The sequence below is a fragment of the Halyomorpha halys genome, unplaced genomic scaffold (genome assembly GCF_000696795.3).
Source record: "Halyomorpha halys isolate HHAL.00 unplaced genomic scaffold, Hhal_1.1 Scaffold392.1, whole genome shotgun sequence".
NCBI lineage: Eukaryota > Metazoa > Arthropoda > Insecta > Hemiptera > Pentatomidae > Halyomorpha > Halyomorpha halys.
In genome coordinates this window covers 59,060-78,483 of record NW_027114089.1, presented here as the reverse complement: position 1 = coordinate 78,483, position 19,424 = coordinate 59,060, and the positions used below count along the sequence as shown (strand labels likewise).

Here is a 19,424-nt window from a genome sequence, read left to right as displayed (position 1 = left end):
TTTCTAAGGAGCGTTTCCAAGATTGTTGAAGTTTCGGCCTTTTTCTTGGTTGCACCAACTGAATTTCAGGATTTTTTTCCATAATTAAAGGGTTTACACTCTCTTTTCCGTGTTTGTCACTTGAGGGAAATATTTAAAACAAGATTTCGGTGACTTGGTTGAAGAATGAGAAGGTTATGGTCAATTACCAAAACAAAAGTGGTCGATAGGACTGCTCCAAGTGGCCGATAGGTGAAGTTTGGATGGAACCGCTTTTGATGAGAAATGGAATCTTTTAGTATTGATTTTAGAAGGATCTAGACGTTTTTGAAACAAACGCGTCTAACACATCATTTCTAACATTAAAAACTTATAAAAAATAAAATAAAAAAATTTTTGGAAAAAATGGATGTAACCGGTTTTGAAACCAAACGCCTCAGTTGTATGCTGTAATTGTGTTAAATTAGTGTGGAAAAAGGGGGGTTGAAATTGAAATGTGAGACTTTCTGCTTATTAATGAGCACATGAATATGGTGAATATCATGGATTTCGCTTCCGATCACGATAAAGGATTACTTCTTCTGCCGAGGCTCATGTGATAGGCGGTGGCATGGTTGTAGGGGCTGGCCAGGTCCTGGTTCTACTGCAATTCCTACAACCTTGTTCCTGTATTTATTTTTTTAAATAAGTTAGCCAATAGGTTGAAGTAGAAATAAATATGGCATATAGTCTGTTTAGTATATTAATTACTATTCTATTTGTTTTTAGGTAATTATTAACATTTTATGGATGATAGTCTCTCCTCCTAATGCTATCCACTACCACCCAACGAGAGAGGACAATTTGCTGGTGTGCTCATCATATATTGATGCCTCCTACATGATTGCTTTTGCCTACCCCATATTACTCATAATTGTTTGTACGGTATATGCTGTCCTTACTCGTAATATACCAGAAGCTTTTAATGAATCTAAGCATATAGGTAAAAAATATATACTATATCACATTCTAGTGGGGTAAGTGACACTTCTGGAAAATCTTGTTGTTCAGGAGAGACAGAATACTGAAATATGTAACTATTATTATTAAAAATGTCCTTATTACTATCTGAAGGGTAGTAATAATTACTTGAGTAGTTAATTCCAACTTGGACCGTTCGTAGCCGAGTGCGTAAAAGTACAACTTTTACTGGCTTGTGACTGCAGGGGCACTGGTTCAAATCCGACATGTGGGGTCGACTTTTATTTCTGTGGTGGTTCCACAAAATGAAAATTTGACTCCCTACCATGGTTAGGATAGGGTGGTAACCTGTAGATAACATCCCTGAATGCCAGAAATGACCAGGTAGGGAGTTATAAAAAAAAGAAAAGTTATTTCCTATTATGACTAGTTATATCGTAGCAATAACATTTGTTTCTTCTTTTAGATAATGCTGGATATGTTAGGAAAATTGATTTGCCAAAACATCATTTTCAGAAAAGTGTCACTTTTTCCACCAGGGTCAATATGTTTGTGTCATATTGTTTCTTTGCTTGAATAAAGGCACATTTTGTCAAATGTCAAAAAAAGAATTTTTACTCTATATTTGATGGATTCTATATAGATTGTACCATAGACTTTGGTTACAATGACAACCCTACTAGTTTTGGGAAAGTCTATAGAGGGACCAAAATAAAGAAAGAAATTCTTTTCTATGGTGTCTTATATATCTTTGCAACACGCTCATTTCAAAATAAAATCAAAACTTCTTTTTTTGTTAGATGTGCCAATATTCCAGCAAAGCAGCAATATATTGAATAAAAGGATGCTTATTATATAATATTTATTTCCAATTCAGGTTTTACGATGTATACTACTTGTATAATATGGCTTGCGTTTGTTCCTCTTTATTTTGCTACTGGCAATCACATGCCACTTCGGATTACCAGTATGTCTGTGACTATCAGTCTGTCTGCCAGTGTTACTGTTATTTGTTTATTTTCACCTAAGGTAATAATTTATTATTAATTAATTATTATTTTTTATTTATTTCATATTTTATATTTTTATGGCAACCTGCTAATAAATTTATATATTAACTATGTATTTGCCCGAATATAAGGTGTGGTATTTTTCCAGAAAATTTAGCCAAATATAGATACTCGCCTTATGTTTGGGGTCACCATATATGCTCTGGATTTTACCAGGAATGGTGAAGGCTGCATACCAAAAGGTGCCAAATGTCAGCACTTTATTGTATAAAGGCACCTTCATACTGTCGTCTCCCAAATGTTAGATCTGTTAAGATGGATTACAGTCAACGTTAATAAAACTATTGTTATTTATTTATTTTTGTTTTTTCTCAAATTTATTATTTTAGATATATTTTATGACCTTCTATAAGTTCATTTTTATTTTGCACTAATGCCTCTTGTCAATGCCTATAATATTATTCTAAAGGGACTAGCCCCAGAATAAATAAATAATATTATTATTGTTATTAAATACTGGAGATGAGAAGATGTGTTTATCACTTACCTATAGTTTTAATATTGTATTTCTAGCCTTTATTAAATATGAGTAGTAGTGTAATAAAGCATGTTAAACAATGAAAAACCTAATTTTATGAAAATATTAAAAGAAATTATGATTCTAATTTTAAAATCATAATTGTTTGTTGCAAAAGAAACAAACAATTGAGTTGTAGATAGAAAATATTGTACATCAGAAAACAATGTTAGACATTGGTGTCTAAAAGAACAAACTTCGAAAAGCTCACCCGGATATCACAATGTTTTAAATAAATACATTAGTTCCATTAAAGTAAATCAATTTAATAAAAATATTTTAACAAAGTTTTGTATATATATATTATATAAACTACTGATTACTAATAATTATTTTTTTAATATAAATTATATAAAAAATCAAAGACTTCTTATATTTGGACAAATACAGTATTTATGTATAGTACTTTTGTACATACAACTTTTACAAAGTAATTCAAATGACAGAATGTTTCATTTTTAAGTGGTTATATGAAATATAATATTTATTCTTCAAGGTTAGGATTCGAAGATTATATTGGAACTATATTGTATGTAGTTTATATAATATATAAACTATATATTGTTAACACTCTCAAAATGTATTATAATATATTACAGTATTATCTATTATTATTTGCATATCACTTTTTGTTTTTAATCATTAACCCATAAAATCAGGAGAGTTGGTCTCTTAATTTCCTTTACTATTTGTTTACCTCCTTTTTACTACTTGGTGTTCAATCTCCATGTTTGTAATATTAATTCTATTAATTTTTTTTTAGCTCTACATTATCCTTATTAAGCCTGAGAGAAATGTTCGTCAAAGTATGATGCAGTCAAAACGCAGTGCGTTGAAAAGTGGAACTACTGCAAGTGTTATGGTTGGAGCACTACCTGTTGCACATCCTATTGGTTAATAATAATTTTTTTTAATTCCATGCACTGTTACTTTTTAAAATCCAACTTTAATCTAAACTGATCTTTTATTTTTTAGTGACATCAGAGTCATTGATGAGGCTACATCAAGAGAGGACTTCATGTTCAGAAATCAAAACTATTTCAGGTCAACTTACAAAATACACTCAAACATCTCCTAAACACCAAACAGAAAAGAATGCTGTAAACTGTAATTCGACGTAGCACAAGCAATTTTTGAGGAGACTTCGTCTATACAGGAGGTCAAATCGACAGCCTGTTCTTGTATAAAGATGTATATTGTACTTAATTTAATTAATGTACACGTTTCATCACGTAAAAAATACAATCATAAAGCATATTACGTGTTTTGTAAATTAAACTATATTAAATTTGTAAATTAATTTTTCTACTTTGTGAGTAAATATATTACTTTAAATAATTGAGTATAATCACCGTAATTTATGACCGATAACTCTGTAATATGAAAAATATTTGTTTATTTTAATGAAAAAAAAATGAAAAATTATCCAAATAATAAAAAGCTTTCATATATATATATATATGTGTCTGTAATCATTAAGACAACTTTATTATTGTTTAGAGGGGCCCATGAAAGCAAGTTCATAATAAAATCTTTTTATTAAGTGTGAAATTATTGTGTAAAAACATGATTGTCATTTAGGGGTTTATATTTGATGATATAATTATAAATTACTTTAATATTTTATTATTATTTGTTGCTGGACTAATTTTCAATTGGAATAAAATGTTTATCTGATCATTTTCTTTTAAATTATTTCTGTTTAATTTTTATGTATTATTACTTATTTTATGACACAAAAGCAGTTATTTATTTACTTTTAATTAATAGATTATGCCTTTGGGTAGTATAATATTAATAACAGTATTATGTCTTTCAACAATATTATGGCACAAAGATGACCCTCAAGGATAAATGTAATTTGTTATAATAAATAGAAAAAGATCATTCCATAAGTTTCATAAAAACAAAATATACTATTGTGAGTCTACTATATTAGTCAGGTGATATTGTCGTTATAATAAATTTCATTACAGTTCCAAAGTGATTGGTTATTTTCTAAACTTTTTTTAAATATTTTTTCAATGAATACCATTTTTCAATGAATAAAAATGTACAAAATAGTTTTTAATTATTCCTACTAACACAATTATGTATTAACATGACAAAAGCTACTCAGTTTTGTTTAAATGAATGAATATTTATTATAAAAAAACAAGTTTCTATCGTCAACACTTTTATCATTTAATGTGCAATTTTTGCTCATTGTATATGGTTTGTACATTATGTTTATATAGTCTTATTAATCACATCTATGTAATATAAAATTATTTATTTGCTCAAGATGTATTCATTTATTCAACCCATCCTGTGTAGTTTTACTTTTTAACATATTGTTGTCTTGGTTTGATAAGGTTCTAATTAATAAAATTAGCAAGATTGTGTTTTCCCTTATAAATCATTCACAACCAAGCTGTTTAATTGACAAGTAAATTTCAATGCCGTTGGTTCTATTAAAATGTAGGAACTATAAATGGTGATATAGTTCAATCTAGAGAGAACTTTTGATTGGAAATTATAACCTTGAAGCAATAAAAGCTGAACATTTTAATTATTATTATTCATTTATTTTTTTGTGGCAACTAATTATTTATGAAGGGCAAATTGATAAATCATTGTAAAATACAGAGATATACTGATTTGTATCTTACTATTTACAAATACAATGGAGTTTTTAACATAAAAAACTAAACTTTTTTTTAACTATTATTATTTTATCACTAATACTTTTTTAAATTTAAATTATTATATTATTTGAAATTTCAATAAAATCCTTCAGAACAATCAAACATGCACTCCTAAATATGTGTGATTATTTGATCATAGTTTAAATCAAAGAATAATTTAAATAAGTAGACAAAAATCACACTATTTTTATTGTTTTATAATTCACAACTTTATCTTCAAAGTTTATTAAGTTAATAAATAAACTTAAGTGGATAAAAGTCCATTAAAAGAACATGCATCTGATCAAAGATACCAATTATCAACTAATTAAGAACTAATAATAAAGAATAAATAAATACGATTAAAAACCTATATATCATATTAACTCCGATAAATAAAACAAAAAAGGATAGCGATAAATAACAATTTGGAATTTTAGGAATGTTAAAATTATAGTTTGAAATGCACAAATCATGAAAGACAGAAAATATTATGAGTTCAAATTAGCTCCGCGAGAGGCCAGCACCATCCAAGCTGTCATTCCGATGTAAAATTCAGCAGAGAAATGTTTATTTTAATAAAGTTATAATAGTTTAATCAACTACCAAAAGATAGCAGCACTAATCAAAGAGGTAGAAAATACTAGTTCCAAAGACCGCCGCAAGAGGGCAGCACTATCCAGCCATCTATTCTACGTCCACGAGTAAAATTTTCGTTTTGTATTAGGAGATTAGGAGTTTACAGGAGCTCACTCAGTCAGACTGGCCCTTTTGGTCCCTAGCGGAATATTTGAGCTCCTACAATCTTCTACCGTCCTGATACAAAATAAATGTTTTCGAGTTGGAATTAGACTTCGGAAATAGCTGTCTGGATGGTGCTGGCCTCTTGCGGTAGATATTAGAACTACTAATTTTTGCCTTTCCTGATTTGTGCTGCTATCTTTTGACAGTTTGCTGAACTATTATTATTTTATTAAAATAATCATTTTACTGCCGAATTTAACGTCGGAAATGGCTGTTGGAGGTACCGGCCTCTTTTGATACCTATATAAACTGATATTTTATATCTTTCTTGATTTGTTCAACTGTCTTTAATTAGTTTGTGAAACTGTTTTTAATATGTGAAATTATTTTAACATTCTTTAAATTCTGAGTTGACATATAAAATTATTTTAATTCTAAATTGTCAATTTATCGCATTTTTTTAGTTTTTTGATCAGAGTTAAATTGGGAATATATTTTTTCAATCATATTTATAGAATTAAGTTCTTAATTAGTTATTATTTACTATGTAAATGAATAAAATTGTGCTAATAATATTGTGTAATGCTCTCAACTTAATAAACTGTGTAAAACCAGTAAAATAATAATAAAATATTGATATTTATAATATATTATTGTGATAAAATAATTTCTCTAATATTCGGGGGTATGTGTTTGATTGTTCTAAAGAATTGTATAGAAATTTCAAATAACCTAAGAATTTATTAATATGTAGTGAAACAGTTTTGTTTTGAATTTAAATTAAATTTAAGGGTATTTAGATAGATTAAGAGATCAGGCTTTTAATGTCTTCTAAGGATATATGCCCCATTAAAATTAGACACAATGAAGAAATAAATAAGATATTCTCTTACTACATTTATATATATATTTTTTTAAAAAGGTTTATGTTTATCATTATTCTTTTTTGTTTCATCAATATGATACATCATTTTTAATCATATTTATTTAAGCATGTTCTTAATTAGTATGCATCATCTCTTTATGCTCTTATTAGCTCAGCATACTGAGGTGATTAAGTAGTGAAATGTAAAATAATAAAATATTATCATTTAATGTATATTATTATTTGACTTAAGAGTATGATAAAATTTTACCTTTTTATGAGTTTGTCTGAGCATTTTCTAGAGGATCTATTTGAAATCCCAAATAGACAATATGTAAAGAGTTTAATTCTGAATCAATCACTGCATTATGAGGGGAGGTTTTCACAGAAATTATGTTTTACTAATTAATTCATTTATACGGAACAGCAAGATAGTAACAAAGGATATAAATAAGGAGCATTAGAGGTCAGACTGAACTCTACATTGAGGGAAATTTGCAGAAAACTCATTAATTTGACATCAACTGGCTCAGTAAAAAAATTATTAGCATGTCCTTGGTGTATCATAGGCCTGTTGTTTTATAAAAAAGGTGAACAAGAATGAACTAAAAAAAAAATTATTCAACTAAATTTCTATAAAACTGTAACAAATGGCGTGATACTGTGGAAATTATACTTTTATGGGGAAATTAAAAAGCAGACACATTTGCAAAATTAGGGTGCAACTTGCCTCAACCAGATATCAACCTGTTAAGAAGCTGTTGTGTCACTAATAAGAATAGTCAATGCGAAATTCAAAGATCAACTAAGAAAAAGTTAGTAAAATCTATTGACAAAGGGTCTCCCCTAAAACCTGCAGTGAACATTTGTAATAATCTTTTAGTACCTTATGCCTTCAGGTCATTATTGTCTGCATAAAATTCTAGTACCTGATTCACCTAGCTGAAATCAGCCTATAAGATACTAGTAACTATAAACATGTCCCATGTCCTTCCCTCACTACTGAGCAACAGCTATGCTACTGAAATTAGGCCATCACCATTGTACCAGATAGTTATATTGGGCTGCCAGAACCAAGATAAATTTAATTCCGAATTGAAGTACAGGACAAAAAAAAAATAAAATGAATAAATAAATGAAGAATTGCCGATGCGGATGACTGTGATTTTGTGTGATTCTTTATATCTTATAAAATATGTTAATCTCATATTAGTTAAAATACCTTGCATTCATTGGTTGTTTTTTATATTTAAAAAAATATCCGACGAGAATGACCATGATTTTATGCAACTCTTTACATTTATAGTTGTTCTTAAAATATATTAATCTCATATTAATTAAAAAACCTTGCATTCATTTATTATTTTTTAAATTTATTTTTTTTGGTAGCACAAAAAATGATATCCGTTGTTCTTACAGTGAAACATCTTAATGTTATTGAATGGGAATGAAGATGCCACATATCTCTTTATATGTATTTATGATTTTACATTTCTAACACCCCCAACCCTCTCCTTTCTAGTTTCATAAATTATTCATTATTTTGTACAAATAAATTAACAATTACACTATTACTTTTATAATTTATTTTTAAAATAGAATTTGAAAAATTCAATTATGATTAATTTGTAATGAATTGATCGCAAAATAATTAGATATGTTGTTTCTACTTAGCTAATTATGCATCTATTTTTTAGGATTATAAAAAATAATGCCTTTGTCAGCATTTGTTCATCTATGTAAACATTAAATTTTTTTTAATGTGAAATTTATTAAATATTTGAAATCATTCAGTTATTTTTAATTTTATTTGGAAATTTTCCCTTCAAATCATACATAATATATAATTTTAAATGCATCCAATGAAATAAAAATTTGTAAATAAATTGTTTAAATGTTTCTTTTCTGGAATTTAGTTTGTTTTTTTGTCCTTGTTCCAACAGGGAAATTCTTCCTGTGTCCAATAGGTGGCGGTAAGGCAGCCACATCGCCTCATCTGAACGACTAGGAAACAGTCGAGGAGGTTCTTTGTTTACAACTACTTACAATATTTGATAATGTCTTATTTAATTCAGAAAGATTATGTGAAATATGAATGTACATGTGGTTCTCTGAAACCAATATCCAAACTGTATTTCTGCAGGCATTGTTTAGAATTAAGGTGTGGTTACTGTGTCTGTCATGAAGTGAGTAATCAAAATAAATATATTTTTGTTAGCTAATAGTTTAATTTGGAAAAAAAAAATAATCTGAGACATCAATTATTAAGTTAATATCATAGCATTTTTATTTATTTTTATCATAGTATAAATTTAAGCTTTATCTAACAATGTTGGATGGGATCATACTGCTTCATGAATTGCACCTGTTTAACAGCATTATTGTGTTTTCTGATTATTTCTGTTGCTACCACAATTCCTCCAATTCCTGTAAAATTATAAATATGTGGTTAGTTTATTCAGCCATATCGCTGCCTATTGAAAATATTATGACATTAGTAATCATACCTAGTAGAATCGGTATTGTGTAAAATATCATTATTCTGCTAAGTTTGGTTACATTAGCCATTTGCTTGAGTCTTGATAGGTACACGTTTTCTTTATCGTGTTGGTCTGTGCACATACCTTGTTCACAGTGCATGTCTGCAAAGAAAAATAGATTATATCACATCGAGGTATTTTTTCTTGCTTAGTAAAAAGCAATGATTTCATCTTCATTTATATATTAATACCTGTTTTGAAGCTATTAGGATAGTATGATACTATTTGAAAGTATTTTGATTTTAATGTTTCCCGTCCTTCTAATGATTTTGTATCTTTATCCCACGTGTTTTCTTTAAAGTTTATGATTTTTTTGCTTAATCCTGTGTTTGATAACAGGTTAAAATAAATCTGGCCAAAGTGGAGTGATTTGAAAATTGTAATAATTTATGGTATTAGTTCCAAAGCACTACTCCAACATGGCAGGTGGGTGCGTACTCACTTCTAGGTACCAAAAGTTTTGAGAAAACCACCAACTATTGTCAATTATAACCTGAACCATAAAATGATTTGTATTTGTGTAAATTTAGTTTTCTCTTGGCGAGCCTAAGTCAATAGTTATAATAGTTACTAGAACATTCAGCAATAGAACATTGTGTGTGAGTGCAAACCATGTTAGAGTGGTACTTCGAAACTGTTAATTTATGTGTCTTTCCTATGATATAACTTTTTTTATGTAATTACAATTTCTAAAATATTAATTTTACTATTATTTTCACTGTACTGGTTTTGTTCATTTATCTAAAAACTCAGATCTGAATTAACCCTTGGGAAATAAAAATGTATCAAACTGTTGCAAAGTTATTTCTGTATAATTATTTCACCCATATCAATCATAAAAGATTGGCTGATACTTCTGACTATTTTAATCCAATTATGTGTGCTTTTACTAATATATTTTAACTATCAAACGTTATTATGTGTTATAGCAAGGCATGGGTGTTGATAACAAAGATGTTGATTTTAATAGTTGACTGACTATTCATCATTAAAATAAAATATTTTTATACAATACGATTGCTATGAAATGAAATATTAATTTAAATGTTCTAGAAAGGAAACTTGTTGATTATAATGATTCAGAATTTGTTTTGAAATAGTTCTACATTTTATTTGAACTAGTTTTCTACATTTCACTCCTATGATCTGCTCTCAGTCAAATGCTAAATTCAATTGTATTAAATGAAACATTAAGATATGGCAGATGCCTAAGAATTTAAGCTAATCTATGTGTATAAGCTAATTAGTTTATTTTAATGTAAAATTGCCCTTAATCATTTCTGAGAAAACCTTCAAGTAACAATTGAAATTTTCTGTGCTGAACTTTCCCTCCCTGTACAAGAAGACATGAAACCAAAATGAGAAAAAACATCTAAGAGCAGAAGTCAAAAACAATAGGTTAATTTGCCCAATTTTTAGGCATTAATAATAAATTTTAACAAGCATTATGTGTTTATATAGCAAATTAACTATATGCCTTACTTGGCCTACATGCTGTGTGGCCCGCACAACAGACAGGAATTATATCCGTTCCATTTATTTTGTTTTCCATCAGAACAATCGCTTCATTCATTGGTTTTTGGAATAGTGATTCAAACTTCTTAGCTTCCATTTTCTTAGTAGCATTGCTAATAGTAAAATTATTATTGTTAAATAAATTTGATATCCTTGAACTAGTATTTCGAACAAATGAAAGAAAAGGATTAAAATCCAGAAATCTTTTTGGTGCTTTATGCCGCATTATTGGCTGGTCCTCAAAATCTTTCAAGGGAAAATCTTTGAAAAAGTCTTCGAAAAAATCTAATTTTCTAGGCATGCTTGGAAAATCGAAATTTTTATGATTCATAATGGGTATAAAAAATTCAGTAAATGTCATGATAAATTTGTCTTTTGGTTTCTTTTTTGATTTAAAGATTTTACCAGTATCAGTAATATCTGAAAAAGGATCTTTTTCATCTACAAAAGTTTTAGTAGAATCTTTCACTTTTCCTTCTATATTGTTGATCGGAAAGTCATCCCATTCTGGAAACAGAGGAAAAGATAGTTCTAAAGAATCATGACCTGTTTGTAACTTATTCTTTTTTTGTTGTTTGTGTTGATCATTTGTTGAAACAGTTTTGTCTTTATGTGAAATGTATAATTCATCGTCAAATTCTGAGGCTCCAACTGCCAAAATAACACTGAGTAATCCTGAAAGCATAATTCGATTATTGATATAATCAGTACAGACCAAAAGTAATCATCTAAAATTTTTGCAGACCTAGGCAACTAGATATATAAAGAAAATCAGAAATAAATTAGTTCAGAACACCAAAATGTAAGACTAATAAATTTCACTATTTATTTATGTACACTTATCACTCACATTGTGAGTTAAAATGCAATTATAATAATGAGAAGATAGGTGATTGTGGATAATATATAGTATATATAATATATAATATAGTGCTAGATTTTAGGGCTGCTCACCTGCTGAAATCGGAAAGCCAAGTGCCACCAAAAAACCAATTATACCAAATTTTTAGATGATTAAATTGGGTTTCTTAAATATTTTAGAGTATCTAAATATTTTGTTATCTTGGGTTCAGTTGCTTTTTAACTCACAGCGCAACAGGTGTAAATAGATTGCAATATTTATTTGTTTTCCGTTTTGATGTTCTGTACTAATTTATTTTTAATTCTCTTTAGGTTGTATAATTCATTTCCATATGAATAAGTACAGTAAAAATGCATTATATTGAATGTTTGATTACAATACAAAACTATACAAATAATTGTAACTAGGTCTGATGTACCCACCTGTCACATTATGGGTTGTTAACCCATTTTTGGTTCCCCTTTACAAAAGGGATTTTGTTCTCTTCCTGCCAAAAATGCCTAACTAAATTTGTAACATCACCATTTAAAAATAAAAAATTATATCAAACCTGAAATTAGCGGCTATGTTAAACTTTTAATCATAATTCAAACTAGTAATCATGGAAATTTTTCAGATTTCCTAGAAATTTGCCAATGTTTTTTTTCTGAAATTATATATAAAACTAATTGACTATTACTGAATATGAAGGAGATGGAATGGGATGTGGTCAAAAAGGATCAAAAAATAGTTGTTAACTATTTATTTGCTAACATTTCACCCTACGTTATTTCTGAAACTTTGGCATTTCACTGATAATCTAATCATATTAAATAATTCTAAATATGAGGACATCGTATAACTGAGCAGGCTAGGGTCCCAGAGTGCTTAGTTCTGAAGGTTGTGGGTTCAAATTCCAACTTGTTCAGTTAATATTTATTTCATGACGGCCCTGAAAATTGAATCTTGACATTCCTACTCAGGGACTGTATAGGTCCTCAGTGGAGGACATGAACAAAAAAAGAAATCTTTTAATTATGAATGTCTTAATTTTCTATAAATAAGAAATTTGTGAATTTTCATGTGTAGAAGAAGTTTTAGCTTCTAAATTTCATACATTTCTTCACTGGTATTAGTATTTTAGTGGTGTAATTTTTGAGGTGTTCCATCGTAAATAATTGTGACTGTAATTTTTTATGTATTGAGGATATTAGTTTCTTATGTTCAGTTACCATGTTCTATGACCGAAAACCTCAAATATGATTAAATTACATGACTTCATGTTATGTACATGATCGGCTTTTTTGAGGCTGAGTTTCAAAATTGTTGTAAGAATCTTTAGGAAATTTGTTTTCTTAAGATAATAATGTTATTAAATTATGTTAAGTGATTGCTGTTTGGATGTAAAACATTGTAAATAGCAGATATTTTAACATTGTAAAAGTGTTCTTTTTGACAGAACCTAGTTAAACCATGTTGATAGCGAGGAAAGTCCTGATCCATTAAACGAAGTATCTTCTCCTTCTTCTGTTTCTGACTTCTGGGCAATATCCATTCCATCTAATTTATCCAAGCCACTTGAAAGATTACTCCACTCCCAACGTAATAGTTTTATCAAGCAAAAACTCTCCTTAACCCTTTCCAATCTGGTTTTTGCTCCCAATACTCCATGCAATTCACTTAATTGGAAAATATCCCAAGATCCCCAATCCTCTATAGACAATCAGAAAATTTCTATTTACTATTTATTTTTGTTTTTTCAAAAGCCTTTGACTCAGTTAACCATAAGATCCTCCTCACTAAACTTCAAAACCTTCCCTCAGTGGTTTCCTAAGTGTCCTAAAGTGGTTCCTCTCCTTCTTGTCCCATTGTTCCCAAACAGTTATCATTCTGAACATATCTCCATCCTCTCCCCTTCTTCTGACATGAGGTGTTCCTCAGGGGTCCTCACTTTCACGAACTCTTTTCTTCTTTCACATTCCCTGAGTCCATTCACCATTCACAATACCACTTATACGCTGACGGTCTCCAAATCTACATATCCTTCCATCCCTCCGAGATGCTTGAGGTCATTCAAAGGATACAAGATGTATAAATAGCATTAACACATGGACGTTCCACAACAAATTAATAATGAATGCTGGAAAACTAAGTCCATTCTTATTGGTTCCAAGCGCCTCCTTTATTCCCTCCCTTACTTTTCCTTAACAACCAACCGATTCACTTCTACTCCACAATAAAAAATCTTGGACTCACCCTCAATCAACACCTTTCTAGAATAATTATATTTCCCAGATCACCCGCTAATCCATAACTGTACTTTAACAATTCCATGATTCCATTCCTCTGAATACAGGTAGCTCCTGGTATCATCTCTTGTTTTTCCCCTCTTTTACTATGGTTCCTTGGTCTATGGAGGGCTTGCTGCAGGTCTAGAGTTGAGACTCATGAATTGCTTCATAAGATGTATCTTCAGGTTTCCCAGGCACTCTCATGTCTCCCGTTGGTATACCGAGTTGAAGTGGCTCTATTCAATCTCCTGAAGGCAATACCCCCTTGGTGTTTTCCTATTCCAAGTTTTTAAAATTAAAAAACTGACCTATATCCTTGTCCATCAATTGATTTAAACGCTATATCCCAACCAATCAATTTATATATGCCCTCCCATAGAAAATCTTAGTCTTACGTGCAACCTTCTGGAATTCTCTTCCTATCTCCATTCATCCATCCTTTCCTTTAAACACCACCTATTTCTTCACCTACTACATGACCAAACCTCCACATCTCTGTGAGCCATTATTGATTAATATTATAAATTATAATTTAACTTAAGGTTTTTATGTTATATCAACATGTACATTGAAACTTTTTTAAATATCTGCTAGACAATTAACTTTAATTTGTAAACAATATATTTATTCTTAGGGGACACAAGTCCCAGAATAAAATTATTTTTTCCTTTACGATTGAATCCCTCATTTCTAAAAGTTCTTTTTTAGCTTTATTGCTTGTTAAGAGATATTAAAGGGGCAGTAATTTTATTCTTAAATTATATATTCTATACAACTGGAGTATTATTGATTTCATATATTACTTGAACTTAAAAAAATAATGATTGAACTTGAAATTTAATGAACTGAATAGAGATGTAATTTTTTTAATATTTTCTTTTTCATTGATAACACTTACAAAATAAGTAATTTTTTTTTTAATATTTTCTTTTTCATTAATAACACTTACAAAATAACTAAGTTTGAATGCGTACATGTTATGCTAATGAAAACTGATAGTAAAACAAATTGTAAGAGCACAAAAAAATATTGATAACAAAACTGTAGGAATCAGAAAGAATATTCATAATAAAATTGTAGGAACCAGAAAATTATTTGTATAAATTTATTTCAATATAACTTTATATAAAACAAAGTTATAATTATGTGACTTATCTCAACCATCAAAAAACTTTTAACGGCTTATCATCCTCACGCTTTTGCAACATATGTCGTAGATGATGTTGGCTCTCAATTTTTGATTTAAATTAAAAAAATATTTATACAAACTATATAATTACTTACCAAATCCTAAAATGAAATACATTCTTATCAGTTTTATATTTTTTACTATTTATCTTTGGTGGGTTTATATTGACACAGTTGTAAGTTGATCTGAGACCTCATTTCATCTAATAGGAAGTGTAATTAAATTTTGCACAATACAGCTTCTCAGATAATATACAGGTGATAATTTTGTTTTGTTTTTTTTGTATCCTAACTATAGAATACAAACATGTGATTCATTTATATTTGAATTTAAGATTTTAAATTCGCAGTAGACAAATATTAAATTGACATTTTCTCATTTTACCTAAAATAGGTTTATAATTCATTGGATAACGATTCCTTCCATCTTTGGTTGAATTATATGTGGGCAACAAACCTTTTTTTTTTTTTTATATATTAAGATTAATTTTATTTTTTGATGAATACAGACTCTATCATCAATATGTTAATATTTAGAATTGTATCTCAACTTAACCAAAGACAAATATCAACTTCAATCCACATTGATACTGTTGTATCAAATTAAAAATATGTATATATATTTAATTTAACAAATTAACTTATATCATATCTATATCTACATGAGTATTAAACTCATATAGAAAAAAAATTGCACTTGATCACTTATACAATTAGTGTGATGATTTAAATTAAATATTATTAATTTAGTAATAATGTAGTATATTTAGTATTTAACGGAGATCCATCTCTTTATTTAGCATTATTTTTACTTGTAATCGCAAAGAAAGAAGGTTATGATTTTTTTTATATAGTATTAGTATTGAATTTATGTACTCCTTACTAAATAGTGAAATATATGTGTAAGATATACAATTTACATTTTTAATTGGGGCAATACATTGTATAAATTGCTACTTTGCTTTGATAGTGAGACAATTTAAAAAAAAAAGAGTATTTTTATTGGCCCTACTCTAAAGCTAGTACTGTAGACTAGGTTACTTTCTCTGTTGGATTTCGCTTTCAGACAATTCTGAAATTAAGCTACTTTTCACTGAGTAAGTTTTTCTAAATTGTTCTATTATCAGTGCAAAGCAGCAAAGTGTAAATATTTACTTAAGAAAAATAAAAGGATGAAAGAAACAAAAGATAAATGTAACAAAACAAGAATAAAAGAGGATATTTTAAACATAAAAGTAAGATGATTTATTGGATTCATATAAATTTGTACTAAATAGAAAATTAAACATACAGATGAAAAAAATATTCTAAACTAAATAAATGCTTAAATTTTCACAATCAGTTTATAACAAGATATTATTGCTACTTTCTTTTTATATTGCCATAGCTGTCAAAAATATATATATATGTTTTATTTTGTATTTGATGTATTCTATAGATTGTACTATAGGCTTTAGGTACTTTTTGACAACCCTACTAGCTTGGGGATATTCTATAGAGTGACCACATTAGAGAAAGAAACCCCTGTCTAAAAACTTTTACCACTGTTCAACCAAAGCAACAGTGTACACAAAAGAAGATAACTTCAGTCAATAATTAAATTTATAATATTCCTCTCTAAGATTTTCAAAACTTATTATTAATGTTACTACACCAGATGGTTTAGTATTTTAATATGGTTTGGGTTTGAAGTGTATGATTTATTTGTAGGCCAGTCTTGGAGATGTAGCATTTTTAAATATATTTTGTCTTCTATGGTAGTGTATGTTTTTCCTTGCATCACACAATTTTTTATTATATCATACTTTGGATATTTGATCGAGGTACTGTAGAAAAGTTACTTACATAATTGTGGAGTTTCTCATAGTTACAGGATTCTGTGTTAGTAAAATGAAATATTTGAAAATGTTTAAATAGGTCCATGTTCTGTCATTTATCAATAAAATATTTAAAAAAATAATAGTTTTTATAATTAACAAAATATTATAACTAACTAGTCCTTGTATTGTATTGAGTAAATTTAGAGTATCAAGTAATTAAATTGATTTTTAATTGCAGGTGGACTCCCACTATTGCTCTAATTGTATGGAGCATTTACCTTCCGCCGAAGCTAAGTTTAGAAAAAACAGGTAATATGGTTATAATTAATTTTTATGTAATAAATATATGTTAAAAGTAATAATTTGGTTCATCTCAAACAATTGAACTGCTGTTGCATCCCCTCTCAAAGTTCTAAATGTCTCCTTAATTAAATCTAGCTGTACATTATAATGTACCAAATTATGAAATAACTAAACTCTTATTTTGTTTTTATAGATGTAACTACCGTTTTTCTTTCTTTATTGTCTAAAATTGTAATAATATCTTCAGTGTTACCTTATAATGAAATAATGATTTATTTATTTTAATAAATATGAATTATTTTTCATCCATGTTTATTTTTAGAAATATAATTTTTTAAACAACTAACTCTTACAAATGTTTAAAGGTGTAACACATGCTTTGATTGTCCCAACTGCTTCCATACGCTCTCAGTAAGGGCTACTACAAGGAGCGCTGAAGATGGGACCACAAAGACACCAACTAAACACTATTATCTTGCTTGTTTTTTCTGTCGCTGGACGTCAAGAGATGTTGGTATATCTGATCAAACAACTGGTATGATTTCTATATTTCCTCTTTTTGTTAGTATAAATAAATAATAGTAAATACTATCTATACAGGTCATATATTCATCATTGTAGCAATGTCTGGTAAAAAACAACTTTAAAACTTTATTTATCTTTTATTTATGAATTGGATAACTACTGAATTCTTAAACTGTAAGATCTCAAATTTTGAGGGGGTTAAAAACATTTTTTTTTTTTTGTCAATCATTCTTTTATATTAGCAAAATCATTAGAAAAATTCTGAAAATCATTACACAATACTTTATTCTATAAATTAATTATTTAAAAAAAATATTTTTCGAAATCATTATACCATGTCGAAAAAAAAAAAAAATTATGGATGGTAATTTAGATTTCCTAGGATCATCTCGATATGAACTGTTACTGAAACTTTAGTTTCTGATTTCTAAAAATTGGCTCTGTAGTGTCAGTGAAAAGGAACAGATGAACGATGTCATTCTATTTCATTTTGGGTTCTCAATATCTTGAAATTTAAAACCTCGGTTTATTTAGTGGTTTATTATTCTCAGGAAATGATGTAATTTTTTGCATTTTCTACTTGGGGAATTAATTAGCCTTCTTACTAAAAATTCTCCATTTTACATTAACAAACTAACGTTGGCGGTGTTTCAGATGGTCTGTCTATCCTCAACACCTTTTATTGTTTTTTCTGGTCCTTTTAGTTCAATTTACTGGAAGATTGCTGATTGATCGTGTGTATCAATAAATGGGATTTGGTCCAATTTACACTTGAAATTTTGTCACTTAATTTATAAAAAATATTTTAAGGCTCTAAAAAGTTGACCATTATATTGTCTACCAGGAATTTGAAGTAAGAAGACTAATTAATTAATTAATTCCTGATAAAGCATAAAACCTCAAATTTTGAAGGTTCTAAGAATTATTTTTTGTTGAATGGCAGAAATTAATTATTGAAAATGATAAACAAACAAATTGTTCATTAGTTTTGATTAAATTAATTTTTATAAGAGTATAAAAAAAATAATGCTTCTGTATTTTGTCCACTATTTCAGGGACAGGAAATTGGCCTGTAAAGGAACTTCCATTTTCAGAAACTCTGAGTTCTTATTTAGAATATTACAAAGTCTTAGCGATGCGAGAGAGGAACTTGAAAGAAAAGAAAACTTACAGCAGTCCATTAATTAGGGGCTATTCATCATTTACGGTAAACATTTTTGCATTGTATCCATTTTATTCTTTTATAATTATCTATATTTCAAAATGGTTACTAATTGATAATGATTTTCTAGGAAAAATTTGGTCTTACTTCTATGATTGCAAGAAAACGAGCAGGTCTTCCACCTTTATCCCTTGGTGGCAAGGAGAATACTCAATCAAGTTTACCTAAAATTGTTCCTTCTGTGGCCGTAGAAGATGTAGAACCTCTTCCAGACACATATTTTACTGATCTTACGAAAAGTAAATTTCTGAATCAATTAATTTTTTTATCAACATACAAACAATTATGAAAATAGTACATAATATTATTAAAGAATAAATAATAATAATCATAATTATGTGCTATTTGAATTTTGCAGTATTAATAATGTAATGAAAA

At 28.4% G+C, this 19,424-nt stretch overlaps 3 protein-coding genes across 4 annotated transcripts in view; 2 read left to right on the top strand and 1 right to left on the bottom strand.

Annotated features, from left to right (window-relative positions):
* LOC106682173 (metabotropic glutamate receptor) overlaps positions 1 to 4,754 on the top strand; it is a gene marked incomplete at its 5' end in the record, with an annotated part of 282,446 nt that extends 277,692 nt beyond the window's left edge. Inside the window, 4 exon segments of the mRNA XM_067051351.1 lie at positions 748 to 961; positions 1,817 to 1,968; positions 3,290 to 3,419; positions 3,502 to 4,754. Of these exon segments, the coding sequence (XP_066907452.1) occupies positions 748 to 961; positions 1,817 to 1,968; positions 3,290 to 3,419; positions 3,502 to 3,647 (642 nt within the window). The 3' untranslated portion in view covers positions 3,648 to 4,754.
* A 4,043-nt stretch (positions 4,755 to 8,797) lies between these two features.
* The window catches only part of DCTN4-p62 (dynactin subunit 4), a 17,014-nt gene continuing 6,387 nt past the window's right edge, over positions 8,798 to 19,424 (top strand). Inside the window, exons 1-5 of the mRNA XM_014422888.3 lie at positions 8,798 to 8,987; positions 17,235 to 17,305; positions 17,665 to 17,834; positions 18,880 to 19,031; positions 19,117 to 19,285. Of these exons, the coding sequence (XP_014278374.1) occupies positions 8,859 to 8,987; positions 17,235 to 17,305; positions 17,665 to 17,834; positions 18,880 to 19,031; positions 19,117 to 19,285 (691 nt within the window). The 5' untranslated portion in view covers positions 8,798 to 8,858. The remainder of the gene's footprint in view (positions 8,988 to 17,234; positions 17,306 to 17,664; positions 17,835 to 18,879; positions 19,032 to 19,116; positions 19,286 to 19,424) is intronic.
* Positions 9,063 to 15,468, bottom strand: LOC106682172 (uncharacterized). Of its 2 annotated transcripts, XM_067051363.1 has the most exons (5): positions 15,273 to 15,468; positions 10,824 to 11,531; positions 9,533 to 9,664; positions 9,309 to 9,443; positions 9,063 to 9,228 (listed from the first exon to the last, which is right to left on the bottom strand). In XM_067051363.1, exons 1-5 carry the CDS (start codon positions 15,292 to 15,294, stop codon positions 9,125 to 9,127), a joined length of 1,101 nt encoding a protein of 366 aa, XP_066907464.1. In that variant the 5' UTR covers positions 15,295 to 15,468; the 3' UTR covers positions 9,063 to 9,124. The 2 variants fall into 2 exon arrangements, with proteins under 2 accessions (XP_066907464.1, XP_014278375.1); XM_014422889.2 differs by lacking the exon at positions 9,533 to 9,664 and having other exon boundaries at positions 15,273 to 15,463.